Source organism: Ictalurus punctatus, chromosome 13, assembly GCF_001660625.3.
Source record: "Ictalurus punctatus breed USDA103 chromosome 13, Coco_2.0, whole genome shotgun sequence".
Lineage (NCBI taxonomy): Eukaryota > Metazoa > Chordata > Actinopteri > Siluriformes > Ictaluridae > Ictalurus > Ictalurus punctatus.
This window is the reverse complement of record NC_030428.2, coordinates 9,362,941-9,381,720: the sequence shown is the minus strand read 5'-3', so window position 1 is coordinate 9,381,720 and position 18,780 is coordinate 9,362,941. Positions and strand designations below refer to the sequence as shown.

At 42.9% G+C, this 18,780-nt stretch overlaps 1 protein-coding gene across 2 annotated transcripts in view; it reads right to left on the bottom strand.

Annotated features, from left to right (window-relative positions):
- Positions 1–18,780, bottom strand: part of arid5b (AT-rich interaction domain 5B) — a 104,425-nt gene that overhangs the window by 25,227 nt on the left and 60,418 nt on the right. For both annotated transcript variants that reach the window (XM_017483732.3, XM_017483731.3), the window contains 2 exons: positions 7,556–7,677; positions 3,896–4,094 (listed from right to left, as the gene is read on the bottom strand). In XM_017483732.3, the coding sequence (XP_017339221.1) occupies positions 3,896–4,094; positions 7,556–7,677 (321 nt within the window). The remainder of the gene's footprint in view (positions 1–3,895; positions 4,095–7,555; positions 7,678–18,780) is intronic.

Sequence of the window (18,780 nt, the reverse complement as noted above, 5' to 3'; positions counted from 1 at the left end):
ATGGCCTCACATCATCTTCAAGCATTTGATATGATATGATGCAGAATTCATTGTTGATTGCAAGCTGTCCAGTCCCTGAGGCAACAAACCAATGCCAAACCATAACATTTCCACCACCGTGCTTCACAGTTGGTATGAGGTGCTTCATCTGAAAAGCTGTCTTTGGTCTGCGCCAAACACAAAGGTATATCTTTGATTCGTCTGAACAGAGTACATTATTCCAAAAGTCCTGGTCTTTGCCTATATGCTCATTGGCAAACTGTAGTCTCGTTTCTGGCACGCCTCCCATGCAGGTCAAACTTGTGCAATCTCTTTCTGACTGTAGAAGCATGCACTTTCACACCAACAGCTGCAAGACTTACTAGCAGATCCTGTGATTAAATTTTGGATCCTTGGAGACTTCTTTTCGCATCAGACGGTCTGCTCTTGGGTTGAATTTGCCGGGGACGGCCAGTCCAGGATTTGAAATCCGTGCCATTTGTAGATGATTTTCCTTACAGTAGAATGATGTATTTCAAATTATTTGGAGATCTTTTTAAATCCCTTGCCAGACTCACAGACATCCACAACCTTTATTCAGAAGGCCTTACAGAACTCTTTAGCTCTTGGCATGATGACACCCCACACCTCAATAGCAAAGGGAACACCAGACACTAGATATGTGAGAGGGGTATAAATAAGACCGCTTCCACCTGCACTCCCTAAGCAGGTTCTCATCACCGGCACCCAATCTTCAACCCCTGATTCTAATTATATTGATTTGAAGGGGTGATAAATGTAGGGGCGTACTTACTTTTTCCACGTGACTGATCAGTTTTGGTTTATTTGTTCGTTTAAATTGCGAAAATTACTACAAAATGACTACAAAAATGAACAGGCACCGTTTCAAAGAGGATCAAATGTTTCATGGAGTGTGCTTTTTTTTCCTTTTCTTTTCACACGACTGTATAATAGTACAGTATATAATAGTACACTCACCTTGGTGTTACCAAATGGTATCGAAAAGGTATAGGCGCCACTTATATGACCGTGTGTATAACGTCTCGGATATACATGTTATGAGTGTATTATACGTATAGCCTTCATAGAAAGTGTCAATAAAATGTGCTTTGTGCTCATGCGCCAGCGTCGTAGGCTGACTTTTGATCCTGATTTGTGATTTTACTCTGTGCTAATTAACTGAATCAGTTACGTTAGTGAGTGCCTGGACGATTGAATTAAGGAATGAATCTAATGCTGATTGGTTATGTGAAAGGAAGGCGACAGTTGAGGTTAAGGAGTAATACATTCCCAACAATTAAACCGGTAAAAAGCAACAAACAAACAAACAGGTAGAAAGATGGATGGATACAAAGAGGGACAGATAAATCAAACGTTTCCTAATGTTTTAACTACAGAAGCCCTGAGAGACCATTCAGTATTGTTTTTTTCCCCCTTTCTTGATTTCTCATGATCGTGACATAAAAAGTTGTTTTCTTTTGATCTCGACTGAATTCTCTCGTGACCTCGACGTAACAAATAGCTGTTTGCGTTTGATCACGAGAACATCTCACGCCTTGTGAACGGGACTGGTGTCGCATGCACGTTGGTGTCTTCACCATCGCCGTCACAGACGTAATCCTGGCCCGCTGTAGAGACGGACCTGATCTCTGCATTAAGAGGGACGGGTGTCGGACACTGATGTGGAAGTTGTCAGACGAACATAAGAGCCGCAGCTCGACGGAGTCCCTGATCAAAGTACAAATGGATTGTGTTCGTCCATGATGCTGTGGGATCGCGCTAAGCTTTTTGCCGCCTCCAGGACAACAAAAAAAAAACGACACGTTATGTCGAGTACGCAGAAAAATTCCAAAGTCGTGTTCGCAAGAAAGCAACTTTTGCTATGTCGGAAGCACGAGAACGCCACTGTGTGCTCACGAGAAAACAAGAAAGGAATAAAACATATAATACATGGCCTCTCCGTGCTTCCGTAATTAACAGCGTTCGGACAAATCGGTAGTTTTCATTCATACTTGCCGAGCAGAGAAAAAAGACACGGAACCACACGCAAGAAAAAAAAAAACCTTCTCCTTACTGACTTTTGCAAAAACAAAAGATTTAACTTGGTATGATGCATTCAAACTTCTATGCACCTGTCATATACGAAATGATCATTCTGATTTTGTCTCACGTTTACCCCGTCTCTTATGCATCTCTGCAGAGTTTAAGTGTCTAAGGTCAGTGGTGTCTTCGTTAAGGGAGTTTAAATCCTACTGTATCTGGTCTGTGTTTAGGGAAGGAGGGACCGTCCAGACATTTTTGTTCTTCTCTCTTTCTTTTTGTGCTCTCTTTTCTACGTACTCTGTGAGGTTATATACAAGCACATGTATACATATACATATATAGTTACTATGTTCCAGCGTAACGTACTTCAGGGTAAGGCCTGTCACGACAGCTACCTTTGCTGGACAACATATTGTTGCAGGAATAATTCCGATACACGATCTTATTGTCATTTTACGCCCTTTTAACGAGCGATGAACTTTTCATTCTTCAGAATATTCAGACAGTGGACTTGTAATTAAAACTTTAAAAGTTTTTGTCTTACGACGCGAATAATTCTTAAAATTTCGTCGACATTTATTCATGTTAGTCGATTTTGCTGGGAATCTAAATGTTTGGGTTGAAATGCAAACGTGCGTGTTCACGGCGTTCTACCTGGCGCCTCGCTTACGTTCACGTTCACTTGTGTTGTGCGGTAGCGAGCTGTAATATTAGAATACTTTGCGATAAACGATCGAGGTCATGTCCATACGTCGTACGATGAGTCGATGACGTACTCATCGTCACAGGAGTACTTCGGGGTCGATGCTGTAAATATGGTTCCATGTGCCACCGAAGTCCACCTCTTGTCGCACGGCGCCTTTCATTTCGGTTCACGTCGCATGCCTTTGTTTTACTCCCACCACTGTTATGTTTCCTGATTGTGTCCTGGTGTTCCGTGCTAATCTTCTATTTACTTTGATTATTTATATTGTTGTGTCTTATGCCTTTTGTCCGTTATCACGCGTTTTGTCCTCGCTCTTATTGCTTCGGTGCGTCCTGGTTTGTGTTTCCATATTCCAATGATTTATGAACCCTTTCGAACTTTACCTAGCATGCGTATTGACTACAACTTTTCAACAATCGACACACGGAACGGCGCTTGATGCACTATGCGCAACACGCCGCTCGTTTTTATTAGCCGGATTAATTAGCGAGCGCGGTCGATCTGAAGGACGATCTTTTCAGAATCGGGAACGCGCAGTTATGTGGAAAATAAAGCCATCGTATAGATCTCCTGCTATAAGGAGCACTCTAGCCGGAATATCTTTTATGTGTAATGTTGAGAGAACTCTAAATCTCGTAGCCTCTCATATCTCAAGTCGGTGCCTTGGTTTGTTTTGTTTTTTTTCTTTTCCTCTCGAGGGCACAAACTTGGTGTGCTTCGTTAATAATAACAAACACATACTCATTCATTTGACTTAGCCTGTATTAGTGTGCTTAACTAGCTAACTAGCTTGCCATATGTCATTATAGCTCCTTAGCCATCACTTGATATAAGCTAGTTTTCTGCACATTGGCGCCCTAAGGGCTAGCTAATGAATTTATGATTTGTCCACGCCAGCTGTTTATTTTCTTAAGAACTTAATTACAGCGTGACCTTTTCACTCATAATAATGAGTGGCCGATGAGTTGCAACAGGTTATGCGCAGCCATCTGTCTGGACCATGCGAAGAGAAAAACTACCATCGCTTTTCATGTGTAATAATCATTTATCAATTGTTGATCGAAACCGTGTACATGACGACCCTCCGAGAAAGGGTGAGAGAGAGAGAGAGTGAGAGAGAGAGAGAGCGGGCATTAGACAACTTACTCTGCTTGAAACCTAGATAGGGTATTCGCTCTATAGGGGTCTTCCTCTCTTTCATGTACTTGTAGAGGGCCACGAGGAAGGCCTGTTCTTCGGCACGGCACTCCTCCCCCGTCTCCTCCTTACTCTTCTCCTCGGCCAATACCTTTTTGCAGCTGCTGCTCTTAGGTTTCGAAACCACTGCTTTTGTTTCTGCTTTCGCCTGGAGGACAGAGGAGAGAAGAGGATTAGCCAGGGCTAATATAAAAAAGCTTTGCTAGACACTCGTCGTATATGTATGGAGGTACTTCGCTGAACTACATGGGAGTGAACACGTTTCCTAACTGACCAGGCGCTGATCACGTGAAATTTAACTGCCCTACTTATACTGCGGACGACTAGCAATGCTCGACTGAACTATGAAGAACTGTATACTTTTCTAACATCATAGCCTACATATGAAGCATCCTATAGATTTGTGATATGTAGGCTGTAATGGAGATGGAGCTCTAATGCACTAGAAAAAGCAATAAATAAATAAATAAATAAATAAATAAATAAAAATAGATGCGCCGAAATTTTTCACAGTCCAGCTTTTTGGTTTCCAAGCACCGGAGTGCTGGAGGTGGGAGTGTTGTGTGTCGAGCCCGCAGTCAGATCCCGAGTGCCGGCTTCAGTCATGCAGTCACACTCGAAAGTCAGCCATGGCCCACACATGTCTGCTTGGCCATCTGCTCCCAACAATCACACGCACTTATTTCCCAAAAGAGCTATCAAGGCTAGCAGGATATGTGAATGAAAAAAAAACAACAATGCCAAAACAATGGAAACTAGTTCAGCAGTGCTACTAAATAAACATGGCTTGGAAACAAGGTCAAACTGCAGAAAGAATTTCAAAGAATCTGCTATCGAAACTAAAAACTCTTTGATGTGAAATAATACAGATGTTATCCAGCACGAGTGGATCTTGAAGCTTAACTTAAAGTGCACCTATTAAGGTTTTTCAGATGTTACCTTTCATGTAGTGTGTTATAGAGCTGTTCGTGAATGTAAAAACGTCTGCAAAATTAAAAAAAAATCAAAGCGCAGGACAAACGGAGTTATCGACTCCCGAACGAAGGAACCGATTCTGAACAGCTGAAGCGAGTCGTTAGTGATTCCAGACTCACTTCCTGTACTAACCTACGTAGGTTTGTAACAACAACAAAAAAAAACCCCGCCTCTGGTCTTCATATGCTGCTCGCTGACAGCGGTAGACCAATCACAACAGACTGGGACATCTGACCAATCACAGCAGAGTATGCTCTCTGAAAGGAGGAGTTTAGAATGAATCCTTTAGAGCGGATCATTGAACGAGTCGTTTGTGACACTGAGGGAAAAAAGGTAACGCTGCAGTTTAAATTATGAGCACGTTAAACTGTTTTTTTGACCTGGGATGCGTGTAAATCTATTGTATGAGACCTTTAAAACAAAATTACTCATGTTTCAAAACCATAATAGGTGCACATTAATAAAAAAAAAAAAACTGGCTTGGAACATGTATACACTACAGATGTCACTATCTGTATCTGTACGGTGCTCCAAATATCCGTATCTTTATCTGTAATTGGATTTAAACCCAAAGTGGGCGTGGTCTAGTATGAACTCTGACACTATGTCCCTAGAGACACTGGAAAACAGGTCGGAAAACGAGCAGCGTCAGAACGGCGTGTGAATTCTGGCTCTTCTTCAACCCCAGCTACGTCATTCTTACTGGTCTCGGCTAGACCAATGTTTTCAAAATCCCGTTCGCGCTAGGCTCGGGACGACTGACGAGAGAATCGCGAATCGCCGAAAGCTTCCAAGTATCGCGATGTCCATGAAGCCAGACTATATAAGAGTACGTTGGAAAATGTGCCGTCTGCAGCGTTCAGTTCGACAAAAATAAAGTGTCCTTGTCTCTGTTATGTGTCCTCTATGTGCCTTAATAACACAACATCTTTCTCTGACGCATCTTAGCTTCTCTCGCTGCCGAACGGATAAAGCCATTAAATGTCTTTGCTCTCAAAACATCAACAGAGACTGAAACAAAAGCAAAATGAAACAGCGAGCTGTTCATCAGGGTGACTTATACGCTATACAAGAATTCAATAAGCACCTCTGCTGCCGTTCAATAAGTATCTCTGCTGCAGTTCATATAGCTTTATTTCCATTTCATAATGAGGTTAGCTACAGCTAATAACTCATTACGTTTATTTACACACTTGACTTCGGATTTGAAAGCATTCCTGACCTTGGAAACGAGTAATTAAGGCATAAAAAACTGACTAAACGCTAATGCAGGCGAATGCCACTACAGCCGAGTCATAACCAGCCTCTGGAATTCATTCAGCTGTAATGAATAATGTGTACACCACATGCATTATATCTATATCGACCTCTCTCTCTCACACTCTTTATATATATATATATACACACATACATATATACACACACACATACATACACCTGGCCATGCCCCCTCCCCCTCCCCCTGCCCCCAAAGCCCAAAGCCCCAGGCAATCATCAATCCGCAATAGTTGGGGCAACAATAGGACGACGGCACACTACACACAACCATGTATTCTTTTTGTACCTGCCTGTGATATTTTCTAACAAAATTGTTCCCTGAAATATAAACAAGTTAGCAGCCTCATTTAAACCGCCATGACCTTGACCGTTACTGAGCTGTTACTAACGATGAATGTTCGAACCCTGTAAATACAGGTCTTTCTCCTGCAAGCTTCCAGATCTGACCGCTCCACCCGCACGCCATCTCTGTCACGCTTTAGGCACATCTATATTTCTATCCATTTCCTGAATAACGTATTCATATTCAGACGCATCCACTGGTATCCACAAAGGATGGAACCGACTACAAGTACGTTATTTTGATTGAACCGAGAATGCATCCTAAACTGATATAAATACAGATATGAACAGTAGGTGGAATATTCTGGGTTGGTTTTTGTTTGTTTGTTTGTTTGTTTAGGTGTGTGCATCAGGACTTGGGTATTTGTGGGGTATTTATTTTTATGTGAAGCTTTAAAGGTTTCATTAACAGTAACATGATAGTAATAGGACATGCACTAATAGTTTTTTTGGTTTTTTTTGTCAGTGTCTTTTTTTTGTCCAGAAGTCTGACTTCAACACTGCCGTAATTAGCTTCAAAATAAAATCATATTTCTACCTTATTTCTGCTTTCATATATTGAGCTAGACCGCGTAGACGTGCTGTGCACATATTACACCCGGGCTCATCATTTATAGACCAACGCCGACTTTAATCCGAATATGAAAGCCGATACAAATATATTGAGCGTTGAACGGATACAGATTTACGGATACGGGTACAGCGGATACTAGCATTGTGTTACATCCTTAGTATACACGGGCCAAAATAAGAAGCCTGAAGTGGTGTCTCCAGTACTGGCAGCGGAAATGTACAGGAAAAGGCGTGTGGGAACAAAGGTTGATGAAATAACGAGAGGAAAACAACTGCCGCTGTTTCTGACGACTCCACAATGGGTTTTCAGAAAATATTTCAGAAACGTTCTGAGGAAACAGGAACTGTGGGACGCCGACTATGAGACGTGACACCGAGGAGGCAGAAAGACTGACAGGTATACATATATAGCCGCTGCTTATTGTTTAATGAGAGCATTACCTTGCTGGGTGTCCTGGCCTCCACACAGCCGGGCTCTTTGGTGTTTCCACTCTGGGCCTGCGAGTCTCTGCGCTGGCACATGGGGACTTTCTTCTTCCGGGGCCGGCCCTTCAAATTGGGTGCTGTGGAGAGCAGGGAGACAGAGAGAGAGAGAGACGCTCACAGTCCAGCAGGCCATGACAGTGATTAGGACAAACACTACAGGCGTCTGACACACCGGCCCTACAGTCCCTATACCGCGGCATGAGCACGCCAAATTAGCCATCAGCGCTGACCAAAATAGAGGCGTGACGAGGACTTGAAACTGCCTACACAGAACAATGGGGTGCTTCTGGAACGGGAACTTTTTAGGACCGATTTCCAAAACGTCCTCCGAGTCTGCGTTTGAAACACAACTTACCGAGTTTGTTTACTTAAGCGTTCCTTATAATCTGCCGAATCCTTATTATTCGTTTTGCCCCCAAGCCTGTTTTAACATGAAAAACTATTCCAGCGATGTAAGCTGTGAAAGCACGTGTCAGTACTCAGGTGTGATACCATAGCACTTTGATAGGTAGGTGAGAAATTCTTAACATGCCACAGGTCTTAAAATAGCACTACAGAGTAATGGGTGCTAGGGTTTGACAGCGTCTCAGACTGGATCTATTAAAAGGCTTTACTTGCTAAATCGGCACGTATTTAGTCTGTAGCCGAGAGGATGCGTTGAGGCTTGGGGGGGGGTAAAAAAAAAAAAAAAAAAAGGTGGCAGCGTTTTTACAAAAACAGAAGGCCATGGTGGAGGATTTAGTTTTACACAAAGTCCTGAAAAAGACGTCTACGGACGAGATCGAACGTGACAGACGTTCGTATTCTAAAAAAAAACCCCGAAACAAAACAAAAAACAAGCGCACAAACTCTCCAGAGCACTTCATTTCAACTGAATGCAGCATCCAGAATCTGATGATGATCAAATCACAGCCAAGGTTACACCAAGCCCAAGGCTACAGCCCCATTGCCATTAGTGTGAGGAGAGCTAAAGAAAAAATATGTGTCTAGAGAGAGAAAAACAAACCACACTCTAATCAGCACAGGGCAGCGCTATGTCTTTCTTCTCTCTCTCTCTCTCTCTCCCCCATTCAAATCTCCATTCTGCACTTTCCTGTATAATTTCTCAGCAGTGAGCAGCAGGGGGTGGAGGCATGGAAGGGGAAGAAAAACAGCAGCTGAAATTAAACCTTTTCTTACAAGAATAAATATTTATATAAGGGGCTTTTATTGTCACCTTGGCAACAGGCGAGACTGTTTCGCTTCATGCAGTCCATGTGACAAATACATTTGCTCAGGCATCAAGTCCAGCTCCTGCTGAGCTCTCCGCTGAGGTAATGGGGATGTTCGGGAAGGCGCAGTGATTCGTTCTGGAATATCAAATATCGCCAAATATGTATACGTCGCTGTCCCCGAGGTTGATGGAGTCTCGAAAGTTCCTTCACGCCATTATTCGAATTCCAGGCCTGTGAGTAATGCAGTGCATTAGCTCTTTTTCTTGGAGCTTGTGTTTTGTCTTGGAGATTTCCACAGCCGACGTGCACGTTCAAAGAGCAGTGGCTCGGAATTAATACCGTGTTTACAGTAGTTGGGGGGGGGTTGGGGGTGGGGTGGTCACGGGAAAGCGGCATGGAGGCTTCACATGTTCGACGGCAAACATCTGTCCCCTTTCCTCACTGCCTCAAATCCGACTGTGAAATTGCACAAAAGAGGGGAGGGAGTGATGCAGACACAGACGGACAGAGAGAGGGAGAGAGTGGAAGTTAGAGAGAGAAAGAAAGCGAATGCCATTCCTGCTTCCCTTTCACATTTCCTTGCTAGTAGGCCTCTTCTCCCAGTGCTTCATTATTCACACGTAAACACACCGCTGGCTCCGCCGCGCTGGCACGCGGCACAACTGTTGCGTCCGTCCCCTTCCCTCGTACTACTGACTCTCCTCTGGACTGGCGAAACAGCTGTCCTCCGGCACACGGCGCTGGCTCTGCAGATCTGTGTCAGTGGGCAGCAGTGAGAACGCTGGTGATGAGAAAGGCGCGACCTCGGCACTCCCAGGAACTTAACGGTTACATCATGCTCTTCTCTTCGACGACGGCTAGCTAGGTCGGAAACGTTACAGGCTCGCTACTGTGACGAGAGCGCACGTCTGTGGTGCTCGCACTGTGTAACGTTATCCACATGGGAGACTGCACGTCTCTGTTGCTTTACATACACATACAGACAGACGGATAAATATAGGTCGTAAACTCTCCCTATACAGACAGACATGCTGTATATAGACCTGGGATAATGGAGAGCAGCGCATACAGAAAACTCTAGCGCCGGGTCCCTCGGTTTTATCTACAAGGACGAGCATCTAAGGAATTGGATGCGGACTGGTATCGTGACAGACGTGCGACCGACTGAATTATTCATACAGGCTGTAGAGATCGGCAAAGCGGCAGCATTTGAACAACTAAATGGTTTTAGAAGATTAGGACTACGTTGAGTGGATGTGCTGACCTTGCTACTCATACCAACTAGTTCTAGTTCTCAATCGTTCCTTCTTTCATTCATTTCTTCGTGTACGAGGGTAACTTTTAACTGTTAACCGCTTTATCCTGACCAGTGTCGCAGTGAATCCCGAAAAAGTGCAACGACAATAACAGCAACGACAATAATACTAATAACACCAATAACAAGCATAAATATTATTATTAGTCATTATTAGTAGTAGTCATAGTACTACAAGAAACAATAACAATAATATTTATTCGTAGTATTTTATTTATTTGTTTGCTTGTTTGTTTATTATTTATTTATTATATATTTAGTATCTATTTATATCATTGTTGTTATTATATTACATTATTATGACTTTTTTTTTTTTTTTTTTTTTAAATCAACAGTAATTATTACACAAACGTTATCATTATTATTATTATTGGTAGTAGTAATAGTAACAATGACAACAACAAAAAAACGAATATTTATTCGTAGTATTTTATTTGTTTGTTTATTATTTATTTATTATATATTTAGTATCTATTTATATAATTATTATTTGATTGCATTATTATTACTTATTTTTTATTTTTTTAAAACAACAGTAATTATTACATAAGCATTATTATTATTATTATTATTATTAGTAGTAGTAGTAGTAGTAGTAGGAACAGTAGTAGTAATAATGATAATAAGCAACCCCACAGCACTAGGATGTATTGTTAGGCCCTGACCTATTAGTACTAGCATGATATATTTTTCATGGAGGATGCACCAAGCATTTCTCTAAGTCTCTCTGGATAAAGGCGTCCATCAAATTCTGGAGACATAAACGTCGGTGTGGATGTGTATGTATAACATGCGTGTAACACACAAGATATATACCGCGTGTTTCCCACAGCGTGCGTTCGTGTCATAACGTATGAACGCTGCTCGTCCGCCTGCTGCTCGTTAGTCACGGAGGATTTCGGGATTTGGTCTGCGACAGGTTGTTTGCACGCTGCTACTTCAACAGGTTGTTTGAACAGTGTGCTGGGGGTCGAGACCGTAATCGAGGGACCCCTCCGCCTTTCCTCCGAAAACGTCGAGGGGCACGACAAGGCTTGCAGCGGCTCGAGTGTCAGCTCGCGCATGCCTGTGGCCGTGTTTGTTCCGTGAAACATGTTTGAAACGCATCCGTGGGTCCTCCTGCCAAAGATTCGGCACGAGCCCGTTTGAAGCTCGTGGGAGGTCTCGGAGGGAACCAAACTGAATGCGTCGTCTTACGGTGTTGCTCGACGTCACGACGCAATTAACCGCGTTATTATTGACTTCCTGCCTCGTTCGCATTTCCTTCTGCTTTAGGACTGGAGGAATTTTTCTTTTGTCGTCTTAGAGTCACTTTGCTGGTGCTTCGAGTGGCATACAAACACGCTGCGGCCATAATCGATGCACGCCTGCTCTGACAACTTCATTTATATTGGCGGCGGAGCATCGCTCTCATTTTTTCCTATCCGGCAAATTTGTCCTCATTATTCTGGAGGACAATTCATTAAAAAGTGCTGCCAAATGGCATGCAAAACGGCCGATATTTCAGATTGATAGCGGGCGAGAGAGGAGCGTGGAGAGGTGTGTCAGGGCCACAGCGCATGTGTACGATCACACACACCGGAACTAGCGACGCGGCTACATAACACACTCTATAGGAGAGGACTCTGTAGAGGGCTGCGAGTTTAAACCCCACGGGCCGCCACAGCTGAACCCTTGAGACAAAACCTCAATCGTAGGTCATTTTACAATAAAAAATAAATAGATAAGTGAAAAGGACAATTACAATGAAGCTATGGCTTCATTTAGCTCCACCACAGCGCTCGCGCAGCATCCTTATGCATATTCGAGCTGGTGTTATGAACATGCTTGATCTCTACTGAAAATAATCCAGTGTGACTCAGCTTGTCGTTTTCTCACCTTATCCCTTTTCTCACTTTTTGCACAAGCCCTGATTAGGAGAGGATTTTTTTTTTTTTTTTTTTTTTTTTTTTTTAAACATCGGGTGCGTTTTCTATTCTAAAATGCGAGTTATTTCATTTATTCGAAGCTTTCGTGCCCGACGAGAACGCGGACGAACAGACCGCCGTCTCTGATTGTGAAACAGTCACGCCGAGATGTCCCCGGGCCCCTCGGTCGCGAACCGTCCGGATCTTCTTCATCATCGACCTCGTCGGCGCGGCCATTAATTCGGCTCGTGATGCGGACGCGAGCGCGTTCTGACAGACTATATTACGCTAGATGCATTAGGCGAATATATAAACATGACAGAAACATTCATATCAATGTGCTAGAGAAGCAAGGAGTGGTCCGTCACTTCAGATCTATCCACGTATCACACGGCTCGCCATCTGTAAACCAGACAGGAGGAAATTAATCTCCACCTATTCCCTCCCTCTGCCTGTCCCCCATCACCCCCCCCCCCCCCCCCCCATCTTCTGATTTAATTCTCTCGCCTTCTTTTCGCTCCCTCCTCCCTTCTCTCTCTCTCTCTCTCTCTCTCTCTGATTTGATATGACGCTATACGGCAGATGGCGGTGTGAGGCGCAGAAGGAGCAAAACACACACGATTAATAAATGATATCGACCTCGCTAAATAATGCCGTGTGCTGATAAATCCCCATCTGAAATGGCAACTGTTCCACCTTTTAATCTCAGACGGCGTTGAGAGGAGTCAGCAGGAGTCCCTCGCAACGTTTACTGCTTTGCAATGCAAACACAATGTCAGCGGCGCACGACTGTGCCAGTGATGTGCTCGCCAAGGTCAGATGCTAATTTGAGAGAAAGCGAGTGGTGTGTGTGTGCATGTGTATATATATATATATATATATATATATATATATATATATATATATATATATATATATATACACACACACACACACACACACACACACACCAACCCATCCATCATCTATCATTACTACCACGCAGTCATCTGCTTAGTTACTTATTCCTGTGAAGGAGGTGTTATGGTGTTATGTCATTGGTCAGCTCAGGTGGGAAAATGATGTGTCAGCTGTAACTCACACTGCAGCCTTAGAACCGTTCCACACACATGCCAGCCGTCTGCTTTTATTTATAATCCGTCCTCCAGACCGCTCGAATGCCGACGAGCTCAGCACCAGATATACCAGTCAACAAAAAGGATGAAGAATGCATCGTGACGAATCCGATTATCGATACGGCTTCATCCTGCTCCATAAAAGCGCTCGCGCGGCCTTTATTTCAGATGGAGTTGTTCATCTGATTAAATGCTGTTTGATCTGTACCTAACATAATCCCGTGCGAGTCAGATTCTCTCCTTCTCACATATCCACTTTTTTTTTTTTTTTTTTTTTTAAATACAATCCCTGATTAAGAAATTTATTTATAAAAATTTTATTAGGGGTAAAAAAAAAATATATATATATGTAGTTAATTTTAAGATTTCATGAGCCTCAACTGTGATATTAAAAAGACTAGGCATGGGAATAAGCAGCAGCATTGCTGCAGATTTGCCTTGAATTATTTATAGCTGTCATGTTACAGGAGTCATCTCACTGACAGCCAGTTGCCCTCTAGTGTCACTCAGAGGTATTACTCTGAGCAATAATGCCCTCACACACACACACTCGCGCGCGCGCGCGCGCGCTCTCTCTCTCTCTCTCTCTCTCTCTCTCTCTCTCTCTCTCAGTTGTATAACAAATGAGTCAATATTTTAAACAAAACATCTTCTGTATTATTACTGAAAGGGAATTTATATAAAAAATTTTATTAACAAAAGCTGTATACCTCATGCTCTTTTAAAGGAGCGGTGTGTCCTTTTTCAGCCTCCCTCATGAGCTTTCTCTTTTCCCCTGATCAAAGTATATGTGCTTTGTGTGCAGTTGCGCTTTGTGCATGTTTATGGAAAGGGGGAGGAGCTGAGTGGCTCTCTTGTGCGTATGTGTGGAAACACTTCTAAATATTTAAAGCTGACCTTTTATAGTATTTAAAAAAAAAATAAAAAAAAGTACACCCATATACACAAATACAGGAAGTGGTGCAGTTATGAGAGCTTATAATTATGGTTGTGTGTTGTCTGGGTTTTTATATCTTGGCAGAGACCAAATGTCCTCACAAGGATAGGAATATCTGATGTTTGTGAATCTAACGTCTATAGACAGTTGACTGGGTAAACCACTACTAGGCAAACTGTTTTATTATCATTATTTTCTGCAGCTTTGAATTAAAGGAAGGAAAAAAAAGAAGAAGCAAAATAGAGTCAGAACGTTTCCTTTTGCTAAGTGGGGTTACGCTTGGCGTTAGATTTAGGTCTAGACGTAGCATTAAAGCTGCATGCAGTGATGACCGGGCCCTCGCACCCGGGTGCACGTTGGGGCTGCTCTGCCAGGGGAACGCCATTACATTTTTAAGCACTTTTTAGCACGTATATGATGTTAGCAGTGTATAACGATGTAACACACGCCACTTCTTGTTGCCAGCAGGTGGCGCTATGATGATAACTGAATATTGGCATGTAGATGTCCTCAGGCCAGGATTTCGTATCAAACTTTTCAAAGCCAAAAAGTTTGGGGCAGATTGAACATCGTATGTGTTCTGTTTCATGGCGAAACATGGAACATTTGTCAGCGCGCCTCGCTTCGCCAAATCGAAAGCTTCGCTCGTTATACGAGTTCAGGTTAGACGGACCGAAGACGACGTCGATCCGATGAAATCTGATGAGTTCGTTAAAGTACGAGGCCTGGAAATGTCAAAATCACAGCAAAAAAACAAAACAAAAAATCAAAATGGCCGACTTCCTGTTGCGTTTAGGGCACGGGTTCAAGAGACTGTTTTTTGTATGTATTGGCATTTTACACATGTGTACCGAATTGAAATTTTGTAGGTGGCGCTATCGAGCCATTTAGCCGCACACAATTCTGGAACCCCTATCAGATGTCAATTTGTAAATTCTGCGTGAGTTTAGGCCCTCAAAAATGTGATTAATTTTAGAAAATAATAATAATAATAATAATAATAATAATAATAATAATAATAATAATAATAATAATAATAAACGGAGCAGATCCAGTAGGGCCTCACACCAGGGTCCTAATTAATTAACGATTTAAATAATTTTAAAATGCAAATGGAAAGGCCTCACAAGGATAGTAAAGCATGAGTTTGTGTGTGTGTGTGTGTGTGTGTGTGGGTGTGTTCGGGGAGGAAGCTTGGTTTAAATGAAACAATTCACACACAGAATACACCATGATGAATCCCCCATGAATCAGGCCTCATTCAATAAGCACTAAGAGGTCTATCTATCTTATCTAAAAGGCCAGTGAGACTAGAAGCCTTTAAAGTGTGCATTAATGTGAGGCATTGCGCTTGCCCCTGGCACAGCGCAGGCTCCTGCCATTGGCACGGTGCCCGAGTAAGGGTCAGACGCCATTTACAGAAGTACCGAACGACGATTCAAATCAGACAGACGCCACGCCGCCCGATCTCGGCATCCACAGGTTCCTCGGTACGCCGTCCGTAGGCTGCTGTGGATGTGTTCACGGAGCGGGGGTGCGTGTAATGACGACCGGACCGGTTCTTCATAAATCTCACTTCCTCTCTCGCGCTCTCCTATACTTCTAAATGAAGATGCTAATGCGCAGCACAGGCCGTCGGCGTTGGCGTTTAATGCACTCCGACGTGCTAAAACCATCGTACGAACGTAGCATGGAGCCGTTTGCTTCGGAAAGAAATAGAAAGATTGAACCAGATAGTTACGGAACAGGAATTAGTAAGCTCGTCTGTACGTAGAGGAACTGTAAATGTGCGATTCATAATCGGGCTTTAAAAAAAAAAAGAAAGAAAGAAAGAAAGAAAGAAACGAGGACCCGCGGGAGATAAAGTCACTTTGTGCTCGGAGAGGTGTGGAATAACCTGCGCGGAGAACATCCGAATCAATTGTGTGGTGTATATGCGACGGTAGGGGGAAAAAAACCGGAAAACATGCAGCGCAGACTTGCATCAGAATTGCTGATGCAACTGCGCTAGTGACGGCCAGAGCCGGGGAGAGAAACGACAGCATATGCCACAGACAGCTAAGTAAAACTCGAGAGCTTGTTTTTTCATCTGTGATAAAGTGTGGGTGGAAATATACATGCACTGTATTTTAATGATTTATTTATTTGTTTTTTTTACTTATAAACAAGCCCTATGGCTTTCACAGCAAAAAATAAAATAAAAAATTGTAATACGTGAGTGTTCTTATGGCAGGCGTGCTACTCTGGTAATTACCAGGGATTGGCGATATACCGGTTGAAATTCTCCCCATTATAATAATGAGTCTTCCCGTGATGATAACGATGAAGCCTGGTCGATGACGTATTGCTGTGCGCGACCCGTTCGCAGCTCACGTGCAGAGCGAAGACGAGTACGGCGGAAGGCGGACGTGAAGCCGAGGAGGAGTTCATCGCTAAACGAGGAGCTACTGTACCTCGACGATCTGGAACTGGTTTGCTTCCAGAAAATCACTTTTACTTTTAGGTCAACGTTTGTGTTTCTGAGGCTCTCAAGACCGCATACAGCCGTTACTCGTAGCCACGAACGATAGTGCACGGTACTGTATTTATATCATCACCGATATCGTTATCGCAATAAATACCAGAACATATCGTGATATAGTTTCAAGTCCATATCACACATCTCTAATCATTACGATTGAATATTTTGTATTGCTGTTAGTTTGGAAGTAACATAATACAAAAGCAGAAACCAACACATAATGACTTCTTCATAGGATATCCTTCAGGACAGATATTTTCCAGACCTGACCCATGATTATAGCACGACAGTTCAGTTAAGAATAACGTTGAATCATGGGATTATCCGTTTCGATCTTGCTGATGATGCAAACAACTCTGTCTCCGATGCTTGTTTGTTTTTAAAATAAAATCTCACAACTGTACAAGGAAGTGCTGTGTGTATATATATATATATATATATATATATATATATATATATATATATATATATATATATATATATATATATATATATATATATATATATCGATTTCTTTCCCCCCTCTAAGCAAACAAAGTTTAGGGGACTGTGTCTTCAACTCCAGAGTGACTGATTGTCCGGTCGGGGTGGGGGTGGACAGGTTACACATGACATATAGATGGCTGCGGTGATTTACACAAACACAAACACACAGAGGTCTGAGATGGGAGATGAGATAAACAGATGGAAAGCATTTCCGCGACCTAAGTAAATGTGTTATTACGTCCGCGCCGATTTCCGAACTGCCGGTGAATCGTGATAACCGAATCCTACTATGATGAGATGCTTAATAAGAATTCATTAACACCAGATTAGAACACTTTGGATTTCTGTAATGCCGGCTTTGTTAGGTTAAAAATAGCTGAAGCACAAACGAGGCTCTAAATGCCTGAGGCACCCAGCGGAGTGACCACGCAGGCTGCAGGAAAGATTGACTTCTTCCACACGGAACCGGGTTTTTTTTTTTGTCTTGTTTTGTTTTCCCCGCCCGTTTAACTATGAATAAGAACCTAAAGCCGTTACCTATTCTGTTTACATCCATCCAATTTGAGGTGTCACTCTTAGAAGAATGGCAAGAGCAAGGATGGGGATGGAAGGGGGGGGGGGTCTGCGAAAGAGGAAAAGAGAGGTGTGGGAGAAAGCGAGAGAGGCTGAATATAACTATGGCTGTTTGTTCACTCCTGCTGACATAAAGTGAATTCCACTGTGGCTACGATTACCAAGGAGATATAAAAGATCTTCTGCCTGCCCCTCAAACTTTGATTTCCATTGAATATAATTACGCGTCCCAGCATGCCATCTTTGTCGCAGGCGACACAAAAGGAGGGCAAATTGTAAGCCTTCGTCGGGTCTCGAGTGCTGACGATTTTCATTACACCGTAAACAAGGTCAGTCTCCCAGTGCGAACGCACGACGGCCGTCTCGCATGCCCGCGGAAAATCTCCTGTTTGCGCGCTGCCTTCGCTATGGCGACACCGATGTGCTAATCCTGACCTTTAAACCTATTAGGCACTTCAAAGCCAGACGAAGCTTGGAAAGAGAGAAAAGGGGAAAATAGAAAGAGGCGGGGCCTTCTCTTATCTGCGTGTATGATATAAGATGCTTGGCCTGACGCCAGGTGCTAATCAACACGTAGCTGGCTGCACACGCCGTTCCCGCAGGATCCCCATGACAACCGGGCTACCGGCGGCGTGTGCATATTTACCAGAAACTTAATATAACTTTGAAGTCAGTGCCCCCTGTTAAAGGAGCGCTGTCTGAAAAGGCTGAATGGGATCGATCGGGATGCTCAGGGCCCATACTGAGAAACGGAATATTACGGCGATGCAGGGGGAACAGGACACGCTGAAGCCATTTGGATCTACAAGATCGTTTATAGTCATTTGTTCTCTCTGTGTGAGCTCCATTTCCCCATTATTTTCTTACAAATGTTCGTCTCAGAAATCTAGGCATACTGGTTTATTTATTTATTTATTTATTTTAACAATCCCATCGAATTCATGAGGTAATTCCATTCACTTTGACTCGCGACCTTTCGGGAACGGCTTTACGTGACAGTGGATCTAGGTCTAGGGAATGCGCTTAAAAGTCTTTGGTGTGTGTGTGTGTGTATATATATATATATATATATATATATGTATATTTAATACATTGACTTAAAAGGAATATAT